Genomic DNA, 27778 nt, shown 5'->3' on the forward strand with positions numbered 1-27778 from the left:
CTGAGCACCACTGCTCTACCCCGCCGCGTGAATTCATGCAGAAATAAAAGCGGACTGGCGCTTTAAAAGCCTAAAAGATCCTGGAAAAGTTCAGACAGCTGTGGGACACTAATCTGCGTTCCGCCAGTTTGTTGTCGGCTTGGGTTTCCCCACTCCTCTTCCTGAAATAGTCAAACACAAGAGGCAAAAAAACATGCAGAAGTTTTAATTTCTAGCGTCTCCACTCGGACTCTCGTTGCAGTTACAACTGAGCGGACGATAGAGGGCGCCAAAGCCTTCAAAAAAGTAAGTTCTTTAGGACTTTATGTTGACGAGGGTCATTTTTCGAGAAAAAAAATAAAAGAAATAAATCGATAAATACTGTATTATTGACCCCTTTTTTTATTCATTCCTTTAAGCAACTTTATACAGATATTTTATAGATTTACATGAATAAAGTGGGTAGCTGCTTAGCCAATAAGCCAACATAGATATACACCGATGGTCCTAGAATATTAAAATATTCACTTTCAGTGCAAACGATACATTAAATGTTCATTTTTCTTTAATATGATGTCGATATCTAGTCAGATTCTAGCACCACCACTCTTGATGATCTCATCATGAAACTAATGAGAAGCCTCGCTGAAGGACACGTGACTCGACACTTAAGTAAATCCACAGTGGACGTTTTTTTATTTATTTATTTATTGAAAAGGATTATACAGAACAAATAAGATTCACAAAACAGCGGACGTGCTTTTCTGTTTTGTTGAAAACATATTTGGCTGTAACGCTGAAACAATGCCGCAGCGAGGACGCACCTGATTGGTTGAAACGGAGTGCGATGCTGAAGTGAAGTCATCGATGTTTTTTCCTGGTTAATTATTAGTGTTGTTTTTTTCACCAATATTAATAAATAAATAATATAAAAACTCCAGGCTGGAGTTTAGGCATGTTCACTTTAGATAATACAATAGAATCTACAAAGGGTTTATTTATAATTATTTCACAATTGTAAAATTTAGTATGACTATTTTTTAATTTAATTTTTTATAATTTGTATTATTATTAATAAAGTGATTCAATTTCATAAATAAATAAAACTAAAATAGGTGTTTTTTTTTTTTTTCCCGGATCAGTCCAGTGGTGGTTATAAAATCTTCAAATAAATAAATAAATACAAATTGTACACAACATATATTCTGATGTATCACTTTAAATGCCAAGAGGAAATTTTTCAGCTTGTCAGCAATTAGTCAGCAGTGCTTATGGTGCAGTTAGACAGATGGTAATTGCCCCTCCTGAGGCAACTGTTCCTCTAATGAGAAAAAAAAAAAAAAAAAAAGTACCAGCTCTAGTAGATAAAAAAAAATACTTGACCTCTCCATGTAAAAATAGAGTCACTCCATCACTCTGACCTTTAGCTGTAAGGAAGTGCCTCAGGCACTTCTCAAGATTTTTAGGTTCCAATAAAGCTATCTTGTTTTCATAGACAGGCTTTTTTGTTATGGATGCTCATTTATAAACATAACTTCTCTCCACACAAATCTGTAATATGGAATAACAAGAATATTGTTTTTAAAAACAAATCTTTATTTTTTAGAAACTGGTACGATAACGGTATTGTACTGGTGAGACAGTTATTTAAGAGTAATGGACAACTTTTTAATTATTGTGAATTCCTTAATTATTATAAGATTCCGGTGACTGCTAAAGAGTTTGCAATAGTTTTTGATGCCATTCCTAGTGGCCTTATTCAACTCTTATCGGGTGATATATCCTCTGAGTGTATTTCTGTATATAATACTCAGATAAGTATTAATGGTGTGGAGATTTTAGATAAAAAAATGTAACAACTTCTTTATAAAAACAATATGCAGAAATACATCGTTACCTAAATGCAAACCATATTGGAATTCATTGTATAATCAGATTGAATGGAAAAAGGTCTGGAAGTTACCTAGTAAATACTGTCTCACCAATAAAGTTAAAGAAGTCACATATAAAATTATTCATTTAAGACACGGAGACTACATGTGTTTTTTGTAACTTAGAGGAAGAATCCATAAAACACTTATTCTTTGAATGTGTGTTTACCCAACTTTTTTGGATTGATATTGAATATTTAATACTTAAACACACAAAATTAAAGATTCGACTAACTGGTAAAGATATATTTTTATTATTTAAGAATAACAGTTTGGAACAAAATTTAGCAATAAATCTGTTAATTATATATGGAAAATACCATATACACAAACAAAAATGGGCAAACAATAAACCTAACATCATACCATTTCAAACTGAACTGATGCATTATATTGAGACTAAAAGATACAAGAAATAAAAAGGCAAAACAAATGTATAGAATACTTGAAACCTTTTCTCCTGTTAATTCATTTTAAGTTATCCCCTGGTTTTATTTGATTAATTATTATTATTTGTTATTGTTTTTTCTTTCTTTATAATTTTACTCTTTGCTGCAACTATAATTGTATCAATGAGTTCATTGTGATCATTGTATGTATATTTTGTTGTAAGTGTTCCTGTTCTGTAATAAAAAAATTAAAAAAACTTCAAGATTTGTCTGAAATGTTTCTTTCCATTATACAAAGTTAAGGTGCATGTTTTAACAACGTGTTGTTTGGCGACACCTTGTGGTACGGCAGTGAATGTTTGAAAACCATAAATAAGATCACATCTTTAGTTCATTCATTAAAGGGACAGTTCACTCAGAAATGAAGATTCTCTCATCATTTACTCACCCTCCTGCCATCCCAGATATGTATGACTTTCTTTCTTCTACAGAACACAAATGAAGATTTTGAGAAGAATGTTTCAACTCTGTAGGTCCATACAATACAAGTCAACAGAGTCCAAACCTTTGTGACATCACAATATTCTAACCTGCAGAGAACAATGACACACTCTTCACTCTCTCAGTTCACAACACACACATCAGTTCAACAGAGATTTGGTGGGGTGGGGGTAAGATCCCTCTTGAGTGTTTTGACCGGCCCACCCACTGTACGCAATGGCCAGTCCATCCCTGTTTACTCACCATTGTGTTGTTCCAAACCTATATGACTTTCTTTCTTCAGTGGAACAAAAAAGGAGATGTTAGGCCGAATAAAAGCCTCAGTCACAATTCACTTTCATTGTATGGAAATAAAGATGTAAAGAAAGTGAATGGTAACTGAAAATCCTCTCATCATTTACTCACCCTCCTGCCATCCCAGATGTGTATGACCTTCTTTGTTCTTCAGAACACAAATGAAGATTTTTAGAAGAATATTTCAGCTCTGTAGGTCCATACAATGCAAGTGAATGGTGACCAGAATTTTGAAGGTCCAAAAAGCTCATAAAGGCAGCATAAATATAATCCAGTGTTTAAATCCATATCTTCAGAAGTAATAATAATAGGTGTGGATGAGAACCAGATCACGATTCAAGTCCATTTTTGCTATAAAATCTCCACTTCCACATGCTTCATATTTTGGCGTTTCGCATTCATCATGTATATCGCCACCTACCAGGCAGGGAGGAGAATTTATTGTTCAAAAAGGACTTAAACATTGATCTGTTTCTCATCCACAACCATCATATCACCTCTGAGGATACGGATTTAACCACTGGAGTCGAATGGATTACTTTTATGCTGCCTTTATGTGCATTTTGGAGCTTCAAATTTCTAATCACCATCTACTTGCATTGTATGAATCAACAGAGCTGAGATATGTTCAGCAGAAGAAAGTCGTACACATCTGGGATGTTATGAGTGAGTATATAAGATAATTAAAAATTTTAGGTGAACTATCCCTTTAAAAACACTCCGGATGGGAAGTATATCAGTGACCATCTCGGTATGGACAAATATTGCTGGTATAAATAATATCAGGAAATATATATATTTTTTTCCATTTAATGTTTCTGAGATTTCTTCACTTACCTTTTCAATGGTCGAGATATTATTAATGCCATTCTAATTGGAGAACAGAGTTGAAGGTCCAAAAGTCTCACAACAGAATGACTACAACTACACTAGGATCCTGGTTCAAGTACAACTAGATTTAAAACAAAAGGACAAATCTGTACATCGATGTAAAACTTGTTCAGTGGACTCAATTAAACAGCATTCATACATGTACACTAAATGACACGACACTGAATAGGGCAGTGAGTTGGAGTTAATTTTATTAGTGTTATATTGAGTTAAGCTGCTCAAAATTAATGTTTTAGAAGCATAATGCAAACACTCTACTCCTTTTTAGAGTCCTTTTTTCAGTCTATTAAAAAGACTGTGACATTCAAATTGACTTCCTTTGTTAAAGAAACATTAGAAAATATAATAGACAGTACATTTAGGCACACTGCTGACACAAACTATACACCAATATGCACAGTTCATTTAGATTCATACGTACAGGGATTCAAAAACAAATCAAATCAGGAACATCCGTATCAACCTTTTAGTGAATTTAAAGGTAAAGTGTGCTCCGCTGTTAATGGGAAAGTTCACCCAAAAATGACAATTCTGTCATTATTTACTCACACTTTTATGCTGCAGAGCATTGTATGGACCTACAGAGCTGAATTACTCGTTTTAAAGTCTTTGTTTGTGTTCTGCAGAAGAAAGTAAGTCATACACCACTGAGACGGCAAGACAGTGAGTAAATGAGGGAATTTCTCATTTTTGGGTGAACTATCCCTTTAAGAGGGCCAGGTAAGATTGATACAAAGGTGTGATGTCTCTTTAAGAGGCTTTGGGTTGCTTGACCAATCACAATAGAGCTTCTCAGCACCAGCCAATCACAACAGACAAGAGCCACTAATGGGCAAATCACAAAAGAGTATAACTGTGTCACACTGGCCAATCACAGCAAACAGCGACAAAATAAGAGCAAACAGAAACTATGTTCAAAAAGTGCAATTTTTCATTAAAAAACAAACAAAACAATTAGTTCTTGTCTATTTGCACTGGCATCAATTTTGACTGATCTGAACCAGGTCTCAGAGCTGACAAAGTAGGCCAATCTCCCAAAACCTGTCAAGAAAACGCTCGGGTCATATTTCACTCAAAACCAAAATAAAGAAATTGAAGCTTATTTTAGGACCATCACCATTTTTGGAATTGTGACAATATTTTCATGACAATTAAAAGAGTGTTTCATGTTCAATACAAGTTAAGCTCGATCGACAGCATTAGGAGCATAATGTTGATTACCACAGACAATAATTTTGACTTGTCCCTCGTTCGTGAAAAAAATAAAAAAATAATCACAGTTCCAGTGAGACACTTACAATGGAAGTGAATGAGGCCAAGCCGTAAACATTAAAATACTCAGGGTTTCAGAAGTACAGCCACAAAATGTAAACATTATGTGTGTTAACATGATTTTAGTGTGATAAACGGGGTACCAAGTTCTGTCGTCATAGCAACCAAGTTTTAATATCGGATGACTGTACACTGATAAGATTTGCAAGCAATTTTCACACTAAAATAGTTTTAACGTATAATGTTTTTACATCTTGTGGCTATAATTTTGAAACAGTGAGTATTTTAATGTTTACAGATTGCCCCCATTCACTTCCATTGTAAATGAAGGTCAAAGTACACTTCAGGTGTCCGCGTTGCGGATCGCTCTGCGCACAGTATGTGTGACACAAACTGTGTCATCAGCACAGCCGTGTGGCATGACCGCGCGCCGTCTAGATTTTCTTGACCCGTGCACGTGGTCTTCCACTGTGCGTGTCGCTGACGCATGCGCTTGCTTTTGACTACTAAAAGAGTATCGCAAAGGAGTTGTAATGGACATGTGTCAAACGTGTTCGTATTCACTCAGTCACTATACAAAACAAAGGCAACACGGTCGACGAGCCGCGAGCCGATCCGGAAAGCGCAAAAACGAAGTATGCCTGGACCTTTACAGTTACTGATTTTTAGTTTTATAGAACAAAAAAGGGTCAAGTCTCTATTTTTGTGGTAATCAACATTATGCCACAAATGCTGTCGATGCAAGCTTATCTTGTATTAAACCCAGAACACTCCTATCAGGTAATTTCCCTCCAAATTCTCCTTACTGTAATGCGAAAAAGAAATATACTTATTATATTTAATATATAAGGTAGTATCGTTTAACTGATTTTAATTTATGAGAATGAGATTTGTTTGCATTATTTGTCATTCAAGTAATATCACAATGCAACAAATCTAAAAAAATAGACTTAAAAACAGGCTTCAAATGCGAAATAGTTCATATTATTTTCTTTTGATTATGGGGTGAAGTAGGACTCGGACACGTGTTAAGTGTGGATATATTATAACAAGTGTGATTGGAGGGAGTTTAACAGTAAGAAAGAGTGTTGTCTAACGCCATGTGCACTCTGACACTGGCAGAAGCAACACACTGCAGTATCTTTCACGTTTTTGCAAGTATTGAGGAGCCTTTTAATCTAGAATATGCCATCAAATGTTCCTAAAAGGAAAACGTGTCATAATCCATAGTCGAGGAAATGGTATATTTACCAGGAGTGACGAAACCTTAAAAACAGACATCCCCAAAATAAACATAAAAGCCAGACTTATAAAACAAGTCCTTAAAATAAGCCATTTACAACAACGGAATGTTCAGTGGTTAACGAGTAGAAGAGTTTCGTGTGATTTTGGAGTTTTCGGTTTTGAAATATTCAAATGTAGTTCGAACGCTATTCACTATAGTTACATAAACATGCATTAAAGAAAACTATTGCACAAAAATCAATTTACATAATCTGATTGAATGTCAGAATATTTTGACAACTGTCAATATTTTTTTTGTGTGCATATGAGGCCATGTACATGTGTGTATGTGTGAGAGTTAGAAGGGAAAGCTACGTCTAAAACACACGTCTCCTGGTCTTAGAATTAAGGCTAAATCTATATCTCGCACTGAAACAGTCTTCGGACAGTTGTGATTTAGTGCTACACTTGCTATTTTAAAATAAAGTATTAAAAAAAAAAAAATCACATATACAACCCTCCACTGAATTGAGTTATAAAAACAGGATACACACAAACATTAACTCACTAAAGACAGGTACATTCTTTAAAGCATATCCCCTGTAGTCACCCAAATGTCCGAGACAGCCATGCAAATAATTGTTCTTTTGCGACGGGGTCTTTCACATCGTCGTCCCTATTTGATGACTGATTTGCTTGGTGGAGCTTTAGATAATTAAGTCAATTTAGAACTGTAAGCATGGGGCTGCCACTCAGTGAGGGGTGTGGCCTGTATTAAACCCACCCACTCCATGCAACCGATTGGTTGGTAGGACGTTGCACCTTTTGTGTTTTTAAATCACACACATCACGCATTTCAGTGCCACAAAAGGTTTGTAAATGAATAACTTAATACATGATGCTGCTGATCGTTCCCATATGGCCTCTTATTCTTAGTTACGATGAGAGTTTTACATTAAGGTGCATAGGTTGGTTCGGTCGAATCTCCTTCACCATACAGTGTTTACGTTGAGGTGGGTTTGACCACTGCCAAACAAAATAAATCCAAAATAAACCAAAAATAAAAAGGTTTTCATTCACAGAAATCTTATTTACACAGTCATTCAAAAATCAGATCATAAAAAGCAAACCAAACGGCAAACTTAGAGAATAAACAGCGCAATTCAGGCGCCGCAGTCTTTCGCAGTGGTTCCGAGGTGACTGTGTTTGACCGAACGCTTCACGATGATAAAACGAGTCCTCTATGCTACGGCCGTGTCGATACAGTGCTTTTATCAGAAACAGACAGGATGCACTAAGGGACTGGGGTCAGGGGGATTGGGCTGTGTTCAAGCATCAAATGTCAAAAAATTCATTGCGATACAGAGAACCAGGCTCAAATCACGCACACCCTCCCCTGTCCCCTGCTCGGTTGCCACTACGGCAGTGGGCGGGTACTGACTCCTCCCCCCCTGCAGCGGCGAGGTGGCTTCCGGTGGGAAAAGTGTCCGTCTGTCACCTCATCTGCAAACTGCGTATTTTCTTTGAGTATTTGAGAACGCGCGGCGAGCGAGAGTGAAGCTTCTGGAACAGCTCGGGAAACTTGTACTGCGGAAACAGGGTTTCCAGGATGCCCTCCAGAAAGACGTAGACGAGCCGTCGGTTCATCGGCTGGTGCTGGAACATGTCGAAGACTCGCAGGATGCCCTTCCGTGTCGTGTCCGCACCGATGATGTGCTTGAGTTCGTCTGATGGGAAGAGAGAATAAAATAACAAAAGTGTATGAGACTCAATTCACTGGCTGAGATGTTGGTTAGTCATTGAGTCTGTTCCAAGAGATAATGAGCTGCTTCACTGTCTACAGGGGGCTGTTCACCCTGAGCACGTTTTTTGTGTCCATCTGCATCCATCTCCATCTGTACCGCAACTCGCTGTTTTAAGCATCTCCAGCATGAGCACAATGTTTTTTAGACACCGTGTCAAGTTAGAAAGAGCATCGACTTTTAAACGCGTTTCGAGAATAGGGATGGGAATTTCATAATTGAGTAATTTTGTAGTCGAGTACTCTAACTATTAAATAATGAACAAGTAATCGATTACTTGAAATTTAGAATTTGAGTTAAACTTTCAACCTTTGATCCTTTGTTTTTCTTTTCGAGTAGTGTTTTTATTAGTCGAATATTTAAAGCTTAACGAGTACTCGATTAATCGATTACTTGTGCACATCCCTTTTCGAGACATCTGCATTTTGTCCTATTCATTGTGCTGCTTTAGCTTGTTCATATTGAACGGCCTGAAGGCAGCATCCTAACTGACATGGAACCTCATAAGTGTTTAATTTGGAACACAAATGCAGCAGTTCACGTCAAAAAGCAACGAGCGTGTGACAACGTCACACAAATCATTAGGGCTGACGCGATCCAAGCAATCCATTTGTCATTGAATAATGTCTCTCTTAATACCCTTTCAGTTCTTTACAGTCAGTTATTGATTAAAAACAACAAAAATAGCAACATTTCATTCTAATCACACATAGCAGGGATGTAGTAAAGAAGCCATTTGACTCCACTCTCAATATGCGCTCAGCCAAAACACTGCCGGTTTTCTTAAAGAGACGGTACCGTTTTAGGTCCCTCGAATAATTAATAGCATTCACTGAGAGAATTTCTGTCATAGTAAACAAAATGGACATTTTCACTGAAATATATGCAAATAAATCGGAATCGAGAGCTTGTGAATTAGAATTGAATCAGGAAATCTGTCTCAATACCCAGCCATGTAAATAGTCCTACTTACAATTGACCGCAATTGATTTTGGTGTTAGCATGTTGCTAAGGTACGATTCTTGAATAAGCATAAAAACACAATGCCCACACAAATATTAGGTAAAATAGTCAGTTTTAAATTAGACTATTAACAACTATTTTTCACTCGCCTCATCCACCACTTTTAATGATTTCTTTTTTAAATTAACTTGTCGCAATTCATTCTGAGTTTACATTCATGCAATGGTAGAATTTGTCCCAAGTGAGGTATTTTAGAAGGCAGCACAACTATGATACCATGCTACCAACAAATACTCTTAGCTCTGTTTAATACATTTTAGCATTTTTAAATCCACCACAATTAGCACAGAAATTGCATGACACCAAGGTCTGGGCTGAGGTTTGTCTACCTGGCATGATGCCCAGTAGTGTGGTTTTGGCGGCGACTCTTGTCCTCATGCGGGTGCTTTTGTCCCGGCGGGGCGGAGTTTCAGCAAGGATGCCGTTCGGCCAATATGAGTCTCTGTAGAGTCACAGAACCACAGTTAGAAGCAAAACCAGCACCACATACGACCCAACACAGACAGAACAAATGAAATCACCTGAATCTCTTCACATAGTCAGACACCTGCTCTGGTGAGGTCATGTAGTCGACGTGCTCCACGATTTTCCTGGAATGACGAAGAAACAAACCAGTGTGTGACATTTATGCATGTGTTTATTATTGGGCTGTCAACTTAACATGTCAGTTCAGTACAATCAATAATGAACAAATAAAGTGGTAAAGAAAGAAATATGTCTGTCAATCGAATACAATTTTTAATCAAATTAATTACATGATGTTCCGATTAATTTAATTTATTGCAATTAATCGCATGCCAATATTTACTGAGAAAAGCCCCTAAATAAAAGGTCATTAAGAATAGTTAAGATCATTATAAATATAATATATAGGCTTAATAAATATTATAATTCTGATAAATCAAATACATTACAAATCATATAGAGGCAACAGACAAGTAAAGCATTTAGACAATTCAAAAAGTGGCTTTAAAAGTACAAATATTGTTTGTTTTATTTTTATTGGCTTACTTCCCTCTGCTCTGTTTTTAACTGTTGGTCTATGTACTCGTGCTTCACATGGGCACTTTTGAAGCATCTCACTTGTTTTCAGCGCCCCAAGTCATGAGCGCTGTTTTTAGGATGCTGCATCATGTTAAATGTAGTTTAACACTTTGAAAACCTGTCTAAAGATCCCTTCATTCTGGCTTTGAGCATAAAAGCATGTCTTTGGAAGGCTGTATGCTGCCTGCGTGTTGGTTTGACAAGGTGTGTTGCCTGTAAAGCTGGAGCGCTGACTGCCCCCTACTGCATCAAGGTGGTACATCAAGATTGAAATGCTCTGGAGGTAGGAACATTCCTTGTTATGGAATTTAAATACAGGTCGGGGGCATGATTAATTGCGTTTTCATAAAGTGTTATTTTTTTTAAATAATTAATCACACTAAATTAACATTTTAAATCGACATCCCTAAAAAAAAGGCTTTATGCAAATTTTGTTTTTAATTGTTGGTCTACACTGGAAAATAAAGTTTTTGTCTTGACATTCTTGAAAACAAGGTACATTTACTTGAGAAGCAAAATGACAAGATAATATGTCTTGTTTTCAGAGAAATTTAACCAAATGTACAAATGTTTATGCTTATAACAAGAAAAAAAAAACATTTGCCAATGGGGTAAGGGAAAAAACTTAATTCAAAGTGAAAACAAGTTTATATTTCTTACTCCAATGGCAAATAGTTCTTTCTTGTTTTAAGCATAAACTCCACCAAATTTGGCAAGATTTCTCTGAAAACAAGACTATATCTTATGCCATTGTTTCTCAAGTCATTTTTTTCTTGTTTTAAGGATGTTTAGATATTTTTACCAGAAAATAAGACAAAAATACATTTATTTTTTTGCAGTTTATGTACACGTCAGACAGATGTCATTGGCCGTTGTTAAAGGTCTCAACATTTTATCAGCGTCTTGCACCCTAAATGCTAAATGTCTTTGCCATTTCGTTCCATTGAGTTACGCTCCATCAAGCAGTTTATTTACACTAGAATGCATCTTGAGTGAAAAGCCCCCCCAAGTCTACCTCGGACAGATTGTCAAACTCAATAGCAAAATGGACTGCAGGCCAATAATAGGCTTAAGTTCAATGACATGGAAATAAAACAACTAATATATTGACTTCTAAAGTCAATTTTTGTAATGTCTATCGAGCACAACAGTCCGTTTCCAGGAGTAAAAATCCCATTAATTTCTTCCACAGATGAATTGATTTTCAATGCTAACTTAGAAACCTTTAAAAGACAGACCTACCTTGAGCTCCGAGGTTGTTTATCGATGGTATATGCTTTCGTTGAAGCCATCCGTCTGCGTAATTTCAGCTGCATTGTTTAATAATCATCTATAATAGCGGAATTCCTGTTGAACAACTACATTACCCATGGTCCAGCAGAGAAAGCTTCACCAATCAGAGAACCGCGGCCACTCCCATGATGCACTCTGAATGACGCAAACGAGTCGATCACCCTGCGCTCTCAAACTACATATATATTTGTGTTTATCGGAATGTTTCGTAATAAACGTAAACTATATTGTTTCTATATTTATAATCAACATCCAAAAAAAAATCATTAGTTTTATATATTTCCAGTTATAAAGTCGATTAAAGGAGCAATATGTAATATATTTACTGTACGAAAGCATAAAATGTTAGAGATTTAGGAAACATGCCAAGTTGAAATACTGGCTTCTCCGACAACAATGCTACAGCCAGTATATTCTACTTTGAAATTTCCGTTCTGGGTCGGAATTTCTGTTTGTGTTTTGGCCTGTGTGATCCCGCCCACTGCCTATTTCCCAATAGTATTTCGACACCCCGGGTTGCCAGATATGAAACAAGTTGGCGGGCAAACACAGCGAGCTGCAGCCATCTAGCTAACGTTGACAGAGTTATAAAAAGCTGGTTTATAATTAGCAAACAATAAAAACACTGCAAACGTATACATTAGCTGATCAACTTACAGCGTAAGGCTCGACACTTGCCATTGTCAGTTGCGCTTGTTCCTGTTGCGTGTCCTCAACCTGGCAACTCGCATGAACTTCAAGTCTGGGGCGTGGGAGACAACTCTCTCCAATATTTTGAATTTGGACTGCAGTACCCATTTTAAACGCTTGCTGTCACCATTACATTTTGCTCCTTTAAGTCATTCGCAATGCTTCATGGGATCTGTGCCCTCAGGAAAGACGGTAAGTACACAAACTTTGTCTTTTTGTCCGATTTTAAAATACTTTTTTGCCTCAAAACAAACTTCGTAATATTGGTATTCACCTCGGAGCTGGTTGGTTTGTTTCATGGCTTAAAACTCCTTTAAATGGAGGATTTTTTTTTTTTAAGTCTAATGGAAGAAATGAATAGAAAAATACTTCTGGAACACAGACAGCTGAATAAGTGGGCGGGGCACTGTTACGCTCTATTCACTTATTTTCTTGTCTGCCACAAAAATTTAATATAAAAAAAAACTTCTCAGCAAAAACGGATGTATGCATATATTTGTGACTAATATCAACTGCTATCACTAAAAACATAGCACATATTATTATTATTAGTAGTAGTAGTATGTGGACCTGTTGTAAATCATCAACTTTTTTGTATTTAATTTCTACAAAGCACCTTTAATTTTGCACAAAATTTGCACAAGCGTCTGCCAATGTTGCACAACATCTTTTTGTAGATCATGGTAATTTTCAAATAACTTATTTTAGCCTATTATATTTTTTATGACTTCTCTCATATTTCTGTATTGTGTTGCATTCATTGTTATAGTAATTACTATCCTGTATTTTTATTTTCCTGTTGTACCATTTCAATTTTCCCCTAGGAATGAATAAAGTACTGGGCTATCCTAATATGATTAGTTAATCAGCACATTAAGTGATTTTTTTTTTTTCATCGATTGACAGCTCTAGTTTGAGTCATACTGTGAGTGTGTGTCGCACCTGTTAATGGTGTCTCCATACGTGGCTCTGATGAGCTGCTGTAGCAGGTTTTTTATGTTTCTTCTCAGCCACTGATTTCTCTCCTTCAAGTCAAATACTTCATCCATCAATAGCAACATCACCCTCAGAGGAATATTATCATCCACCTGTACGACAAAACAACATTTAGGTGTTCTGGGTGGTTGCTTATTTCAGAATCAGTCATGTCCGTAGCACAATCAATCCCATCTATAAATTAACTAAAAGGTAATATAAACAGGAGTGAGCGCAGTACATAGACTGGCTCACAGGTGGTAGTCATGTTTACGTACATTGTCATCGAGCTGGGCAGAGACACGGCAGTGTTCAGGATCAATATCTGACTTTGAGATTAAAGGAGGCACCTGTGAAATAAACACATCTGGAGATACTGACACATAAACGACCATAAAAGTGCTGAATAATGTCTGATGAGCACACAAACTTCATTTCTGACCGCATGCAATCAAATTCAGTGCCTGCTCGGCCAACTATATGCAAATATTGGGAGAGACTATATTTCTCAATTATGGAAAAGAAATGGTAAAATAAATGAAAAGGCAACATGAGAGTCCGGATGTCCGTGTGATCTTTGATATTTATAAGGAGGACAAACGTCAACTTTTTGTTGGTGAATCTCTTGGCGTGCTCTACCTTAAATATGGATTGTTTAATGTCCTGGCCAAGTTTCTCGGACACACGGCCCATGTCCGCCGAGACTTTGGACACTCCCTCGGCCAGGCTGTCCGGCAGTGACTTCACGGCATTGGACACATTCCGCATGGAGCTCCGGAGAGGATTCACAAACGTGTCCATCTGTCCGAGTCCAGAGAACAGGATACATTTACAAAACCAGATAACAGCTCTGTGCTGTTTCCATCCACTGAATGTCGGCATAAGTTGAGGTGAGTTCATCACCGGAGGTCACCATGTTACTGTACCGAGAGCCTACGAGAGTACTACAACGTATGTAATAAGCGGCTCTAATTTACCTTTGTTGCAAAAAATGGCGATACAGTTGTGAAGTTTAATTCACTCACGTGATTCAGTCCTTTCAAACTTTTTTTATATTTTTTTTTTTTTTTTAAATCGGATCAACGACTCATTTCAAAACAATAGTGCAGGTAAATATGGAAAAGAAGCAGGAAAATGAATGTAAAGGAATGGTGCATATAAATGTTAAATAAATAAATACAAATATTTTAATGCATTTTTTTTATATATAAAAATATTTTACATATACTGTATATAAAAATAATAAAACATATATGTTTTACTATTTAATATATTTTAATAAATACACACAAATGGTGCATGCAGCATACAGTAAAGCTGTTCCCACAACTTTTGACCATGAATTTCCATGATTTTTCCATGATGTTTCTCGTGACTAAATAAGGATTTGTTTTTAAATGACTTTATAGCCAATGCACTCACAAAGAGCTATATTTAGTCAATTATACATTTTAGGGCTCAGCATAACTATAATAGCTTATTAATAACAGAAATTTCCAGGATTTAAGGTTTTATTCATTTCTATGACACACTGTGTGAAACTGAAGAAATTGCAACAGAAATATATTACTAATTCATAGTAAATACTATATTAAATGTATAAATAATAATAATAATAATAATGTGTCAATAATAATTACAATATATTTAAGCAATATTAAACAAGCAAGAATGCTGTTGTTCTAAATGCTTTCATTAACAGTGTGATACTCAGCACTGTATTTGACAATAAATAAATAAAATGTGTTTTGGATTGTGCTGTGAGGGTCTGTATTAAAGCACTACATTAGAAATAATGTAATGGTATGTTGAAAAGTAATTGTTCTGTTTTTCATTTGATTAAAATTTTATGGATTTATCTGATTAGACAGATGTGTTTATGCTAAAATTGTTAAACTTCCAAACACAAAATTCAAACCAAATTTAACTGGAGAAAAAAAACAACAAAAAAAAACACTTGGATTACATAGGGCCCCATTTGACATTACTAGGCCTGGAAATTATAATTCTCTGATATTTCCAGGTTTTCCAGTGTAAGAGGGTAATGACAGTGTAAGTGGGTCTGTGGAGTTTCTCACCTTGCGTGCAAAGTCTCCTTTGCCTTTGCTGTACGCTTTGTTTTCCAGGAAGTCATAGACGTATGGTATGAGCATGGAACAGGCCTTCATCATCTCTGGATTTAGCAGCAGCTGTAAGACAAACTCATTTCTCAGCACACTTGGATCTTCAGGACACCTGAGCCAGCACATCCCAAAATAAACACACAACCTGATCTGACTCACTTGTAGATACGAGTTCAGATCCTTCTTTCTTTTCTCCAAGAACTCTCTGTCCATGTTGTTGAAGGTCTTTTTCCCAGGAAGCTTGAGAATTGCCGCCAGGCTCTCAAACTGAAGACAAAGGACACAGATTAGCGAAAGTCAAATCCATCAAACCCAACTGACCCAGTCTGGGTAGACGGTATATCGACATTTACGCAGATGTGAAATGACACCATATAAAGGTCCCATTTATGGTCATATCTAATTCAAAAATTAGATTGTAATTAATTTTATTATCTCGTATATTCTGGAGTTTTTTGTGTTTTAAATATGGCACTAATCTGATTTAGGTGAATTAGAAAAGAAAATGTAGCTTTGTTCACACTGGCGGCCCAAATCTAATTTTTAGGCATATCCAGACGTGCCAATTCCATATATTTTCCGCAAATAGCCCAGGCCTGGTCATATCTGACTCAACTGTGTTACATTTTGAAATCTGATATCAAACCAATCGTGCCACATTCATAAGTGGTAAAATATTTGTGTGGACAGTCAGTGGAATTTGAAAAACTAATCTGAATTTCCCCTCGATTCTCTCACCTGCTCCGTGATGCGCATGTGGAAGTCATGAAAATCGCTGTAGCGACGGTATGTCTTCCAGATGTCCTCGCTGCCGTCTGAGTTCTTGCGGATGACAGTAATGGTGTAGAGGGCGTAGGTCTTCCCGTGATCATTACAAACGCCTGCCACAGGAAGGTGGTTTAGAAAAGCATCAGCTACTGAGAACCAGCAGATTGACAGGGAGCGAAAGAGCGAGACGGAGGCAACAGGAGCGATGGAAATGATGATGCAGGAGTCAGCAGGGAATGAAATAAGAAAAGAAAAAAGGAAGAAAGAAAAAAGGAAGAAAAAGAAAAAAGGTAGAAAAAGGAAGAAAGAAAAAAGCAAGAAAGGGAGAAAAAGAAAGAAAATAAAAAAGAAAGAAGAAAGAGAGAAAAAGAAAAGAAATAAAAAAAGAAGAAAAAAGAAAAGGATGACAGGAGACAAAGTGACGAGAGGAGAAAAGGTGAACGTAAGAAATAAAGAAATTAAGATGGAGTGATAGTCTCAGAATAAAAGAATCCTCCAAATAAATGGAGCTTGAAAATGAGAAGTGATGACTAGAGAAGAGAGGCAAGTACACAAACACACACACTGAATGTGCCTCTAACACACACATTTACCCCGGCCCATTACGCTTTATTTCAGTCGATACTTACATTTAAAGGGATAGTTCACCCAAAAATGAGAATTCTCTCATCATTTACTCATCCCCATGCCATCCCAGATGTGTATGACTTTCTTTCTTCTGCTGAACACAAATTAAGATTTTTAGAAGAATATTTCAGCTCTGTAGGTCCATACAATGCAAGTGAATGGTGACTAGAACTTTGAAGCTGCAAAAAGCACATAAAGGCAGCATAAAAGTAATTCATATGACTCTAGTGGTTTAATCCATGTCTTCAGAAGCAACTGATAGTTGTGGGTGAGAAACAGATCAATATTTTTAAAAAAATTTACTAAAAATTCTGTCCAGCTGTTGTTTGCACATTGACGAGGATGGAGTTCAAACTGCCTTTCGTGTGATGTATGCACGTAAGCCTCCTCTGCATAGACATTCATTTGTAGATCCCTTATTAGCGGCTGTTCCTATGGACCGTGATACTGTTTCCACACAAAAGCAGTTTATGCAGCGGTCTGAGCAAGGAGCTCAACCTAAGGCATCTACTCCATTCACTTGCATTCAAACAGCTCTCCTTGCTGACCGTTCCAAGATGGCGCCGCAGTCGATGTATCCAAACCAGCCGGATAAGGCATCTATGTATGAATATCTACGCTCCTCTGTTGTTTCTGAGCTTCTGTATTATTTCATGTTTCACGCGTCAGTTGTCATGTGAACTTGCCAACACGCTGTGTGACCTCGTCCCTCGTGAATTTTTAGTAAAAAAAATTAAACATTGATCTATTTCTTACACACACCTGGCGTTTCACTCCAGAAGACATTAATTAATCCACTGGAATCGTATGGATTACTTTTATGCTGCCTTTATGTGCTTTTGGAGCTTCAAAAATTTGGCACCCATTCACTTGTATTGTATGGACCTACAGAGCTGAAATATTCATCTGAAAATCTTAATTTGTGTTCTGCTGAAGAAAGTCAGTCATACACATCTGTTATCCCAGGAGGGTGAGTAAATGATGAGAGAGTTTCATTTTTGAGTGAACTAATCCTTTAACTTGAGCCCAGAATATTCCTTTAAGGCCTTTTTTGAGACAAACAAATGAACACATATCAACTCGACTGAAAAAAAATAAAAAAATAGCAAAACTACATATTTTCAAAATTGACTATTCGGTCTTTAAGAAGCCCTGTATAATTAGGCAACATTTCCAATTTATAATTTTTATAGCACAAAACGATCATATCTTCACAAAAAAATTGTAATTGTCCAACAGTTTTTCTGTTTGTGTGTTTTTTACAAAAGCGGTGCTTTAATAGAGTCCTAAAGCATTAAAGCAGTGCTGCTTTAATTGGCATGCTAACAATCTGTTGGTAAGGTCGACCGGTTTAGGTCCAGTTTATCTACTTTTTTTAATCTAACATTTAAAGCACACACAAATACAAAACTCTTAAAACTCTCACCTGTATCAGAGATAAACGCATGAAGCTGAGCAGATTCATCCACACTCCCGCTGCTGAGATCATCTAATGACTATAAACATAAACATGCATCAAAAACACACTTCAGCACAATGCACTGATCATATCTGTTGCATAAAGAGATATGAAGAGCTTTGACATACTAAATTAATGCTTCCTGTTGGAGAGCCATTGAAAGACTCTGGAAGGACAGAAAGTGAAACATTAAACCAGAAAACTCTTGTTGTGTTTTTTATGAGAGATCTGATAGTGTGTGGGTCTCTCACCTAAGTCCCCATCCTCAGAACCCCTGTAACTGGGTTCCTTGAGCATGTCCAGCTCAGCCAGCATCCGTACATACAGCGGGTGCTGCTTAAAAGACGGATAATACCTCTCATCCTTCAACATCAGATCATACATCTGAGAAACAGAGATAAAAAGAGCTATTTCAATAAGCTTTGTATTGGTTTGAGTTCAACTGTACTACCAACACTTGCAAGGCAGCAACAGTATGATTTTAAAGTTTGCTGATTCAGGAATCAGACAGAGAGAAGGGAAATTCGACTTTGAATGCTGAGCACAGTAACAGTCAGTGTCAGTAAACGCAAGAATATCAAATCTTAAAAAGCATGACATTTATAAAGACCAAATTATCAACAAAACAAAGCTTGAGTCTTAAGTCGGCGGGGTAAAGGATTACTCTTAAAGGAATAATATTAATAATGCTTAATTTGGGTACTGTATACACAACTTAATCAATGATTTGACTTGATAGTGAATAACTACTTAAATTTCAGTCTGTTGTGTGGCTTTGAAGGACTTGAAAAGCACACAAGTTATATCAACTACTAATACTCTGTTGGTTTTTGTGTGTGTGTGTGTGTGTGTGTGTGTGTGTGTGTGTATGTTTTTGTCATTTTTGAAGCATGACAGCTTGATTACTATTCACTTTCATTAAATGGAAAATATATTCAAAGATATAAAGAGAGAGAGAGAGAGAGAGAGAGAGAGAGAGAGATATTTTCAATATTTTTCCTTTTGTGTCCCACGAAAGTAAGTGAACACACAATTTTCATTTTCGGGTGTACAATGTCTTTAATACTTCGTTAATTACAGTTAGAGTTAGGGCTGTACGATAATGGTAAAAATCATAATTATCTATTCTTTTCCATGATAGTCATTGCGATTCATTTTTAATAATAGAATTTACATTAAAATACTTATTTTGTGTGGGTCGTCTGCATGATATATTCTTTATGTGGGCTACAATCAGCCAAAACAACCTGAGAACTGGGTTCTTGAATTATTTGCCATTTTATACATCAAGGAAGCATCTAAACGGTCAACCTCACATTGGCCATCATAGCAGGGAATTAACTGATAATCGATTAACTGTCATTAATAATTTGATCGATGAAGCTTATCGATTACTTAATTTCAAGACAAATGCATTCAGGAATCATGCCAGCAGACATTGTTAAAACTTGTATTATTTGAGCTGTAAAGTTGTTTAAATTGTCATTTTTACAGTCAGTTTACAGTTTTAGAGTTTGTTGACATTACATCGTCATGGTAAAGTTGTAAAATTGGCTATAACTTTACACAGAAAAGGTTCAAAAGTGATTTTAGCACACTAAAATCACTTTTACACTCATATCCTTTATGTCTTGCGGCTATTATTTGAAAAAGTGAGTATTTTAAAAAATTGGCCACATTGACTTCCATTGTAAGTGCCTCACTGCACTAAGATTAGAAAATAGATAAATTGACACAATGAAAGTAGATCTAAACTGGATTCTGTAATTGACAAATCACACAACATAAGATCTGAAAAACATGTTGCTACCTTTCTCTGGATCTCATCGAATATCTCAGGTGTGGGATCCTCTTTGCTGAGTTTTTGTTCCAATCTGGCAGCAGACGTTTCGTCCACCTGCACTCTGGGAGAGGCCTGATTAGAAAAAGCACCTGTCAATCATCACCGCATGGATTTGCTACACCCCATCAATGCCACAACCACTTGCCAAACTTTTGACTATCAGCATAAAGTCTGGTCCAAATTGCAGCTTATTCTGGCCAAGAAGAGACCATCTGACAGACTGATAAGAAACCTGTTTCACCCAGACTCTCCAAAATTAAGCCAGCCAATCAGATTGGAGCTTTCAGATTTTGGAATCCTCTTGGTGCTGCTCACCTTCTCAGACAGGTACTGGTCATAGACGCCCAGTGCGGCGGCTCTCAGTAGCCCTTTGGTTGTCTGGCTGCTCTGGTTTTTTCCATCTCTCTGGCTGCTCTGTAACACCTCCAGCTGCTGCTGTGCTGTGACCCGATAGCCCTCCACCGTCAGCCAGAAGAACAGAACCGCCTGTCCACCCATGTGCTGCATGTAGTCTGGAGACAGAGAGAGAGAGAGTAATGAGGGGTGAGCTGATGATGTTGTGTTTCAGACTAGAGAACGGTTGTTGTCCATCGGTCTCAACTCACCCATGAAGAACTGGAGTGCGATGTTATGCACTAGGATATGTTCCAACGGAATCACGCACAACTTCCCAAAATTAGCAGCAAGTTTTAAAGTGTCGACTTCCTGTTTGGCAAAAACAATGTTTAAGAGTTACTTTTGTGTTGAAGGTGTAGAGTAAGAGTCTGTAAGCAGCTGTAGAAGTATAAAGGGTTGATTCTTTTTTTACGGTCTCTCTAATGGCCTGATGTTCACAGTTAAAGATGGTTAAAGATTAATCAGTGGTCGATAAATGTTGTTAATAGTTGAAATATTTTAAAAGTTAAAGCAATAACTTAATAAATTATAAATTGAAAAGTTCTAAGTCAAAAGTAATGTTCGAAATATCTTATAACCCACAAAATAAAGTTTAATTTGAGAAAGTCATATCTGTATTTTCTAATCAACATTATTGTTAGTCACATTAGTTTAAATTATTTAAAAAGTTAAATATTTTAATTTAATTTTTTAAATAATTTAAAAAAAGTTTAATTTGAGAAAGTCACATCTGTCTTTTCTATCAACATTACTGTTAGTCACATTAGTTTAAATTATTTAAAAGTTAAATGTTTTAATTTAATTATAATTAAAAGTCAAAAGTAATGTTTGAAATGTATTATTACCCACAAATTTGTTGAATTTGAGAAAATCACATCTGTATTTTCTATGGAAATTATTATTAACTATAATAAATTAATAGTACATTTTAATTAAAAGTTCAAAGTCACGGGGCCAGGGTGTGCTGAGTGACTCCAGCCATGTCTCCTAAGCAACCAAATTGGCCCGGTTGCTAGGGAGGGTAGAGTCACATGGGGTAACCTCCTCGTGGTCGCTATAATGTGGTTCGTTCTCGGTGGGGCGCATGGTGAGTTGAGCGTGGATGCCGCAGTGATGGCGTGAAGCCTCCACACACGCTATTTCTCCGTGGCAACGCGCTCAACAAGCCACGTGATAAGATGCACAGGTTGATGGTCTCAGACGTGGAGGCAGCTGGGATTTATCCTCTGCCACCCAGATTGAGGCGAATCACTACGCGACCACGAGGACTTAAAAGCGCACTGAGAATTGGGCATTCCAAATTGGGTGAAAAAAAGTTCAAAGTCAAAAGTAATGTTCAAAATATATTATGCCCACAAAATGAAGTTTAATTTAAGAAAGTCATATCTGTATTTTCAGTGGACATTTTTACTATGATAACCTAATAGTAAATTAAACTAATTAAATTCAGACTTCAAAAAAATACAGCAGACTGAAAATGTATTAACAGGAAAATCCCAATACTTGAATTTCTTAAGTATATTTATTTAAATTGCAGTAAAAAATAGGCTACATGGACATTATATTTAGAGTCCTCATATGTATTTTGAGGTATTCATGTTAAAATCAACAATCAATTAAAGTTTTCTAAAAGTGTGCAAACTTCGGGGAGGAGACGTACTGCGTGATTGGCATTGTTGTTCTATAGAGTGTGAGGCCAGAGACTATTTAGCAGAGAGAGACAACTTAAATGAATGGGAGAAATTGGAACGCCCAACCAAGAAGCTCTAGCACTCAACAGTCAATGGATGTAGAAAGGAAGTCCCACCTTGCAGGTGAAAGAGCCAATCACCTTTTAGTTACAGACATCGCCTGTCAATCAACTCGCTACCGCGAATGTGCATTTCGTGTTTTAGAGTAATATGAGGTCAACATTCGGTTGAGTGAAACACGGTTGATTCATGTGTTAATACACACTGCATTAAAAACAATCAGTAAACGTGTTTAGGCAGATGGATTATAAGACTAGTCTTCCACTGGCCACGGCATGATACACAGGGTGAAATACTCACTCAATTCACGGACTTATGCAGCCGAAATGCTCCGTGTTACAGCTACCCTGTAACTGGGAGAATGGGATGAGAAAAGACTCTGGATCAGTCGCTCCGAGCAACGTTCTACATCGATTGTGTACACAGAGAAAATGTCTTAGTTTCTACAAATATTCTACATTTTTGTTTTATAATAAACAAGTAGTTTGATTCAAGAAACAAACCGTTTTTATGACATATTAGTAGCATTAAAAACGATTCCATTCAAATTGTTTCAACATGCGCCTTTGAAGTTGTGGCGCCTGTAGCACTGAGATGACTTAAGTGAAAAATATTCAGACTTATTCCTTGAACATTTTAGGCTGGCATTCCCCACTAAATTTTATCCTGACTTTTGAAAATCATCTCAAGTTGACTGGCATTATCTATGGGCACCGCACATGATGATATATATGATGCAGGTTCAAGTGTTGGACTTTGCTGCTTTAGGTAAGACAGTGGTTATTCTTCATTATTCATATTGAATCATTACCCTATTGGCCCTTCTCAATCATGGCCTCCTAATAAATCCCCATCCATTAATTGGCTATATCACTCTACTCTCTCCTCTCCACCAATAGCTGGTGTGTGGAGAGCGTACTGGCGCACTATGGCTGCCGTCACATCATCCAGGTGGATGCTGCACACTGGTGGTGATTGAGGAGAGTCCCCTGTTCACTGTGTAAAGCGCTTTGAGTGTAGTGTCAGTGCTATATAAATGTAATGTTCATTCATTCATATTGGCTGCCATGTTGACGGAAAAACAAATCATGCATATTCATGTAATTGATTCTTTATTATAAATATGATGTGAAGAACTACTTTCGAAATAGCTGTTTGTTTACTATGTTGTTTTGACATGAGTGTTGTACAGTAGCTAGCATGACCTGTAATGTCTCTTGTATGCAATGCATGGCTTATTTGTATGAAAAGCATAGCACAGCAGAAGAGAAAGTGGCTGTGAGAAAAAAGTAACACAAAAGCAAAGTAATGCTTTACTTTCCATACAAAATAACTTTAAGTTACTTTAAGGAGTAAAGCAATATTCTAATGAGTTACTTTTAAAAGTAATGTAACCCAACACTGACCATAATACAGGAAATGTAAATTAAACAGTTGGGATTTGTTTACCTTTCCTGATTGTAGCCTTTGTATTCTTGTTTCACAGACTTTCTTCACAAAAAGCAAACTGTTCATTTGATTCTTTATTACGCTGATATCTGTGAGAGAGATGTAAAAATCAGAGATGTAAAAAGAAATACAGTATGGATGGAGTAAACAGTGTTTGTTATTCTGAAGCGCTGAACAAGATGTCATTCTTTCTAAAATAAACCACAGATTTCAGTGTGTTTATTTTCCATAAACTGATGTTTAAGTGTCTGTGTGTGTAAACAGTATTGTTTCAAGAAAGGGGAAGGGTGTGTGTGCGTGTTAGTGTACGGTCTCCAGCTGTGTCCAGAGATCGCAAAAACTGAAGCTCTTCCAGGACTTTGTCTTTGACGGCCTCCAGCTCGGCCGGTTTGTCTGTCAACTTTAAGATGTTCAGGAAGGCCTCGTAGTCACAGCTTGAGTCACGTATCTGCTTAAACACACACAAATAAATTAAAAAAGGATCATATAATATAAAACAGGTTTTTTTTTTGCTCTTTTGAAAAGAGTTTGTACTATGTAGTAACACTCTTAACTCAAGTTTCACACACAAAAAGGCTAGTCAATCACAACAGAGATCATTTACATATAGACATTTTAAAGGATCAGGAAGAGCGTGAAAATGGTCAAGAAAAAACTAAATTTTGGCTGTTGTTGGTGCAAGAAATCTTGATTATCTTTATAAATGAAAAAATCAAATACAAAACTGTAGAATTTAAACACCTGATCACACACAGATCACCTAAAACAACAAGCAAGCTAATAAATTCACATTAAATAAGAACAGAAAGTCACGTGTCTCACCATCCAGATAATGAACTGGTTGATGTAATCCGGGTCACTCAACTGGTTAATTAATGGCAGAAGAACTCCTCTGGCTAATACTTCCTGCAGGACATCAATCAAAGAATCAATCAGATCATGTTACTTTACAAGACATCTAATCTGAAGCCATAGTCTTAGCGTCAAGACCTGTCAGGACCAAATAAATGAGGGGTGTAACGGTTCTCGGTAAAAACCGAACCGTATGGTTGGCCACCAAAAAACTATGATTTTTGTTAAGGGGAAACCTGTTGAAATGTTTACCAAATAGAGTATTCTTTGGATTTTTTTGTGTGTGTGTGTGTGTGTGTGAGATTTTCTCCCCAGTTTGGAATGCGCTCTAAGTCCTTGTGGTGGCGTAGTGAGGACGAATCTCAGTTGCCTCCGTGTCTGAGACCATCAAGCCGTGCATCTTATCACGTGGCTTGTTGAGCGCATTACCGCGGAGACCTAGCGCGTGTGGAGGCTTCACGCTATTCTCCGCGGCACCCACGCACAACTCACCACTCGCCTCACCGAGTGAGAACCACATTATAGTGACCACGAGTAGGTTACCCCATGTGACTACCCTCCCTAACAACCGGGCCAATTTGGTTGCTTAGGAGACTTGACTGGAGTCACTCAGCACGCCCTGGATTCGAACTCGTGACTCCAGGGGTGGTAGTCAGCGTCTTTACTTGCTGAGCTTCCCAGGCCCAATATTCTTTGGATTCTGAAGTAATTTTTTTTTTTCTGATCATAACAAATACTGAACCGCACCGAAACCGTGACCCTAAAACCATGATACAAACTGATCCATGAGAAATTTGAACCGTTACACCACTAAAATAAACCTCATCACAGACTGAATCCCCATTTTTAGACTCTATTAGCCAGCTCTAGTTTATTATCCTTCCTGTAGTGTTCGGTCACTTTTGATCAAAATCACTTTTGCCTTTTTAATAAAAATGATTTCCTTTATCTGAGCAGTACAAGACTTGGTGGCTTTTTCCTCCACTTGTCATCTGAGCACACAAATAAATGTGGACTTGATTCGATAAGTCTAAGTGGTCACACACACATAAATGGGCGAGATTAACACAGCCAGAGGGCAGAATGCATAACACAACGTATGCTGCGCGTGCACACACACACACACACTCAAAAGCATAAATGTAAAGCTCATATTTTAGTTAAAGTGCTTACATGAATAATTTATTGAAAATATTTGTTATCTGAGCTGTAAAGTAGTCTCAGGCATTCTATGTGCGAATACTTTTCTGGGTGGTAATTTGTTCCATGGTGATGTGTTACTGATGTCATTATTGTGGGTAAACTCACATCCCTTCCAGGTATCCGTGTGCAGATACTTAGCAAAATTATCCAGGTTTTATTTTAAGCTGGTCATAAGATTGGATGTAAGTCTAGGTGTGGACTATGGTTGACCTAAACAGATATGTCTCACCCTGAGGAAGTATCTCATGTTCTTGTTGTGGAAATCTCCAGGAGGTAGTAACAGATAAAGCAGCACTTCACAGAGATCCCGCAGGTAACCTGCAGAAAACACACTACAGTCATACTTCCAGCGTAAAGACAATGTACAGATTAAACAATTACAGTTGTTATTTATGCTTCCATATGTTTAAATCTGGCATGTTCATGAATAATACAAAAACATCTTTGTTTGCAATTAGAGGTAGATCGATATGTGTTTTACAGATTAATCGGTGCCAATAGTAGATTGTAAAATTCAAATATCTATGCCGATAGGTTATTTTTTATTATTCACCATTTTTTATTCCTCAATAATAAACCTCATCTGGTGAAATATATATACAGTTGTGCTCTAAAGTTTGCATACCCTGGCAGAAATTGTGAAATTTTGGTATTGATTTTGAAAATATGACTGATAAAATATGGCTGATAAAATATGACTGAAATAACCACACTGTCTTTTTCTAGAACAGCCTGTATTTCTCCTGAGGTTACCTGTGGGTTTTTCTTTGTATCCAGAACAATTCTTCTGGCAGTTGTGGCTGAAATCTTTCTTGGTCTACCTGACCTTGACTTGGTATCGAGAGATCCCCGAATGTTCCACTTCTTAATAAGTGACTGAACAGTACAGACTGGCATTTTCAAGGCTTTGGATATCTTTTTATATCCTTTTCCATCTTTATAAAGTTTCATTACCTTGTTATGCAGGTCTTTTGACAGTTCTTTTCTGCTCCCCATGGCTCAGTATCTAGTCTGCTCAGTGCATCCACGTGAGAGCTAACAAACTCATTGACTATTTATACACAGACACTAATTGCAATTTAAAAAGCCATAGGTGTGGGAAATTAAACTTTAATTGCCATTTAAACCTGTGTGTGTCACCTTGTGTGTCTGTAACAAGGCCAAACATTCAAGGGTATGTAAACTTTTGATCAGGACCATTTGGGTGATTTCTGTTATCATTATGATTTAAAAAGGAGCCAAACAACCATGTGATGATAAATGGCTTCATATGATCACTATCCTTAAATAAAAGACAGTTTTTTTTGCATGATCAGTCATATTTTCAAAATCAATGCCAAAATTTCACAATTTCTGCCAGGGTATGCAAACTTTTGAACACAACTGTATATATATATATATATATATATATATATATATATATATATATATATATATATATATACACACACACACACACACACACACACACACACACACAGTACTGTGCAAAAGTCTTTTGTCTTAAGATGGTTATTTATATCTTCAGCTTTAGTGTTTCAATAGGAAATATAAATGTTAGACTCCCAAACATGACTTTTGCAAATAGAAAAGATTAGAACAGAAGAACAGGGAGCCCTGCAACAGATGGCATGGCCCCCACAAAGCCCCCCACTGAACACTGAGTCAGTCTGGGATTACATAAAGAGACAGAAGTAATTGAGACAGCCTAAATAGATAGAAGAACTGTGGTGAATTCTCCAAGAAGGTTGGAACATCCTATCTGCCAACAACCAAGAAAAACTGTGTCCAGGTGTATCTAGGAGAATCGGGGCTGTTTTAAAGACAAAGGTTGTCACACCGAATATTGATTTAGCTTTTTTATGTTTACTGGACTTTGTATGACATTAAGTGATAAATGAAAATTATTTATGTCATTATTTTTGAAGATATCCTCACTATGCAACATTTTTCACAAATGCCTAAAACATTTGCACAGTCCTGTATGTAAATTTCTGAT

At 36.9% G+C, this 27778-nt stretch overlaps 1 protein-coding gene across 6 annotated transcripts in view; it reads right to left on the reverse strand.

Annotated features, from left to right (window-relative positions):
• Positions 1-4159: 4159 nt before the first annotated feature.
• The window catches only part of LOC127420856 (sorting nexin-13-like), a 44805-nt gene continuing 21186 nt past the window's right edge, over positions 4160-27778 (reverse strand). Inside the window, exons 8-26 of one of the 6 annotated variants that reach the window (XM_051663434.1) lie at positions 26009-26097; positions 24547-24630; positions 24034-24172; positions 23725-23813; positions 20734-20833; positions 20444-20640; positions 20096-20200; positions 18537-18669; positions 18414-18451; positions 18253-18322; positions 16170-16312; positions 15591-15698; positions 15387-15497; positions 13948-14109; positions 13587-13637; positions 13276-13421; positions 9828-9896; positions 9636-9748; positions 4160-8208 (exon numbers count right to left, since the gene is read on the reverse strand). In XM_051663434.1, the coding sequence (XP_051519394.1) occupies positions 7976-8208; positions 9636-9748; positions 9828-9896; positions 13276-13421; positions 13587-13637; positions 13948-14109; positions 15387-15497; positions 15591-15698; positions 16170-16312; positions 18253-18322; positions 18414-18451; positions 18537-18669; positions 20096-20200; positions 20444-20640; positions 20734-20833; positions 23725-23813; positions 24034-24172; positions 24547-24630; positions 26009-26097 (2180 nt within the window). In that variant the 3' untranslated portion in view covers positions 4160-7975. Of the gene's footprint in view, positions 8209-9635; positions 9749-9827; positions 9897-13275; positions 13422-13586; positions 13676-13947; positions 14110-15386; positions 15498-15590; positions 15699-16169; positions 16313-18252; positions 18323-18413; positions 18452-18536; positions 18670-20095; positions 20201-20443; positions 20641-20733; positions 20834-23724; positions 23814-24033; positions 24173-24546; positions 24631-26008; positions 26098-27778 lie in introns of those variants that run through there. The other 5 variants (XM_051663433.1, XM_051663436.1, XM_051663435.1 and 2 more) reach the window with 5 other exon arrangements.

The sequence above is a fragment of the Myxocyprinus asiaticus genome, chromosome 30, assembly GCF_019703515.2.
Source record: "Myxocyprinus asiaticus isolate MX2 ecotype Aquarium Trade chromosome 30, UBuf_Myxa_2, whole genome shotgun sequence".
NCBI classification, from domain to species: domain Eukaryota; kingdom Metazoa; phylum Chordata; class Actinopteri; order Cypriniformes; family Catostomidae; genus Myxocyprinus; species Myxocyprinus asiaticus.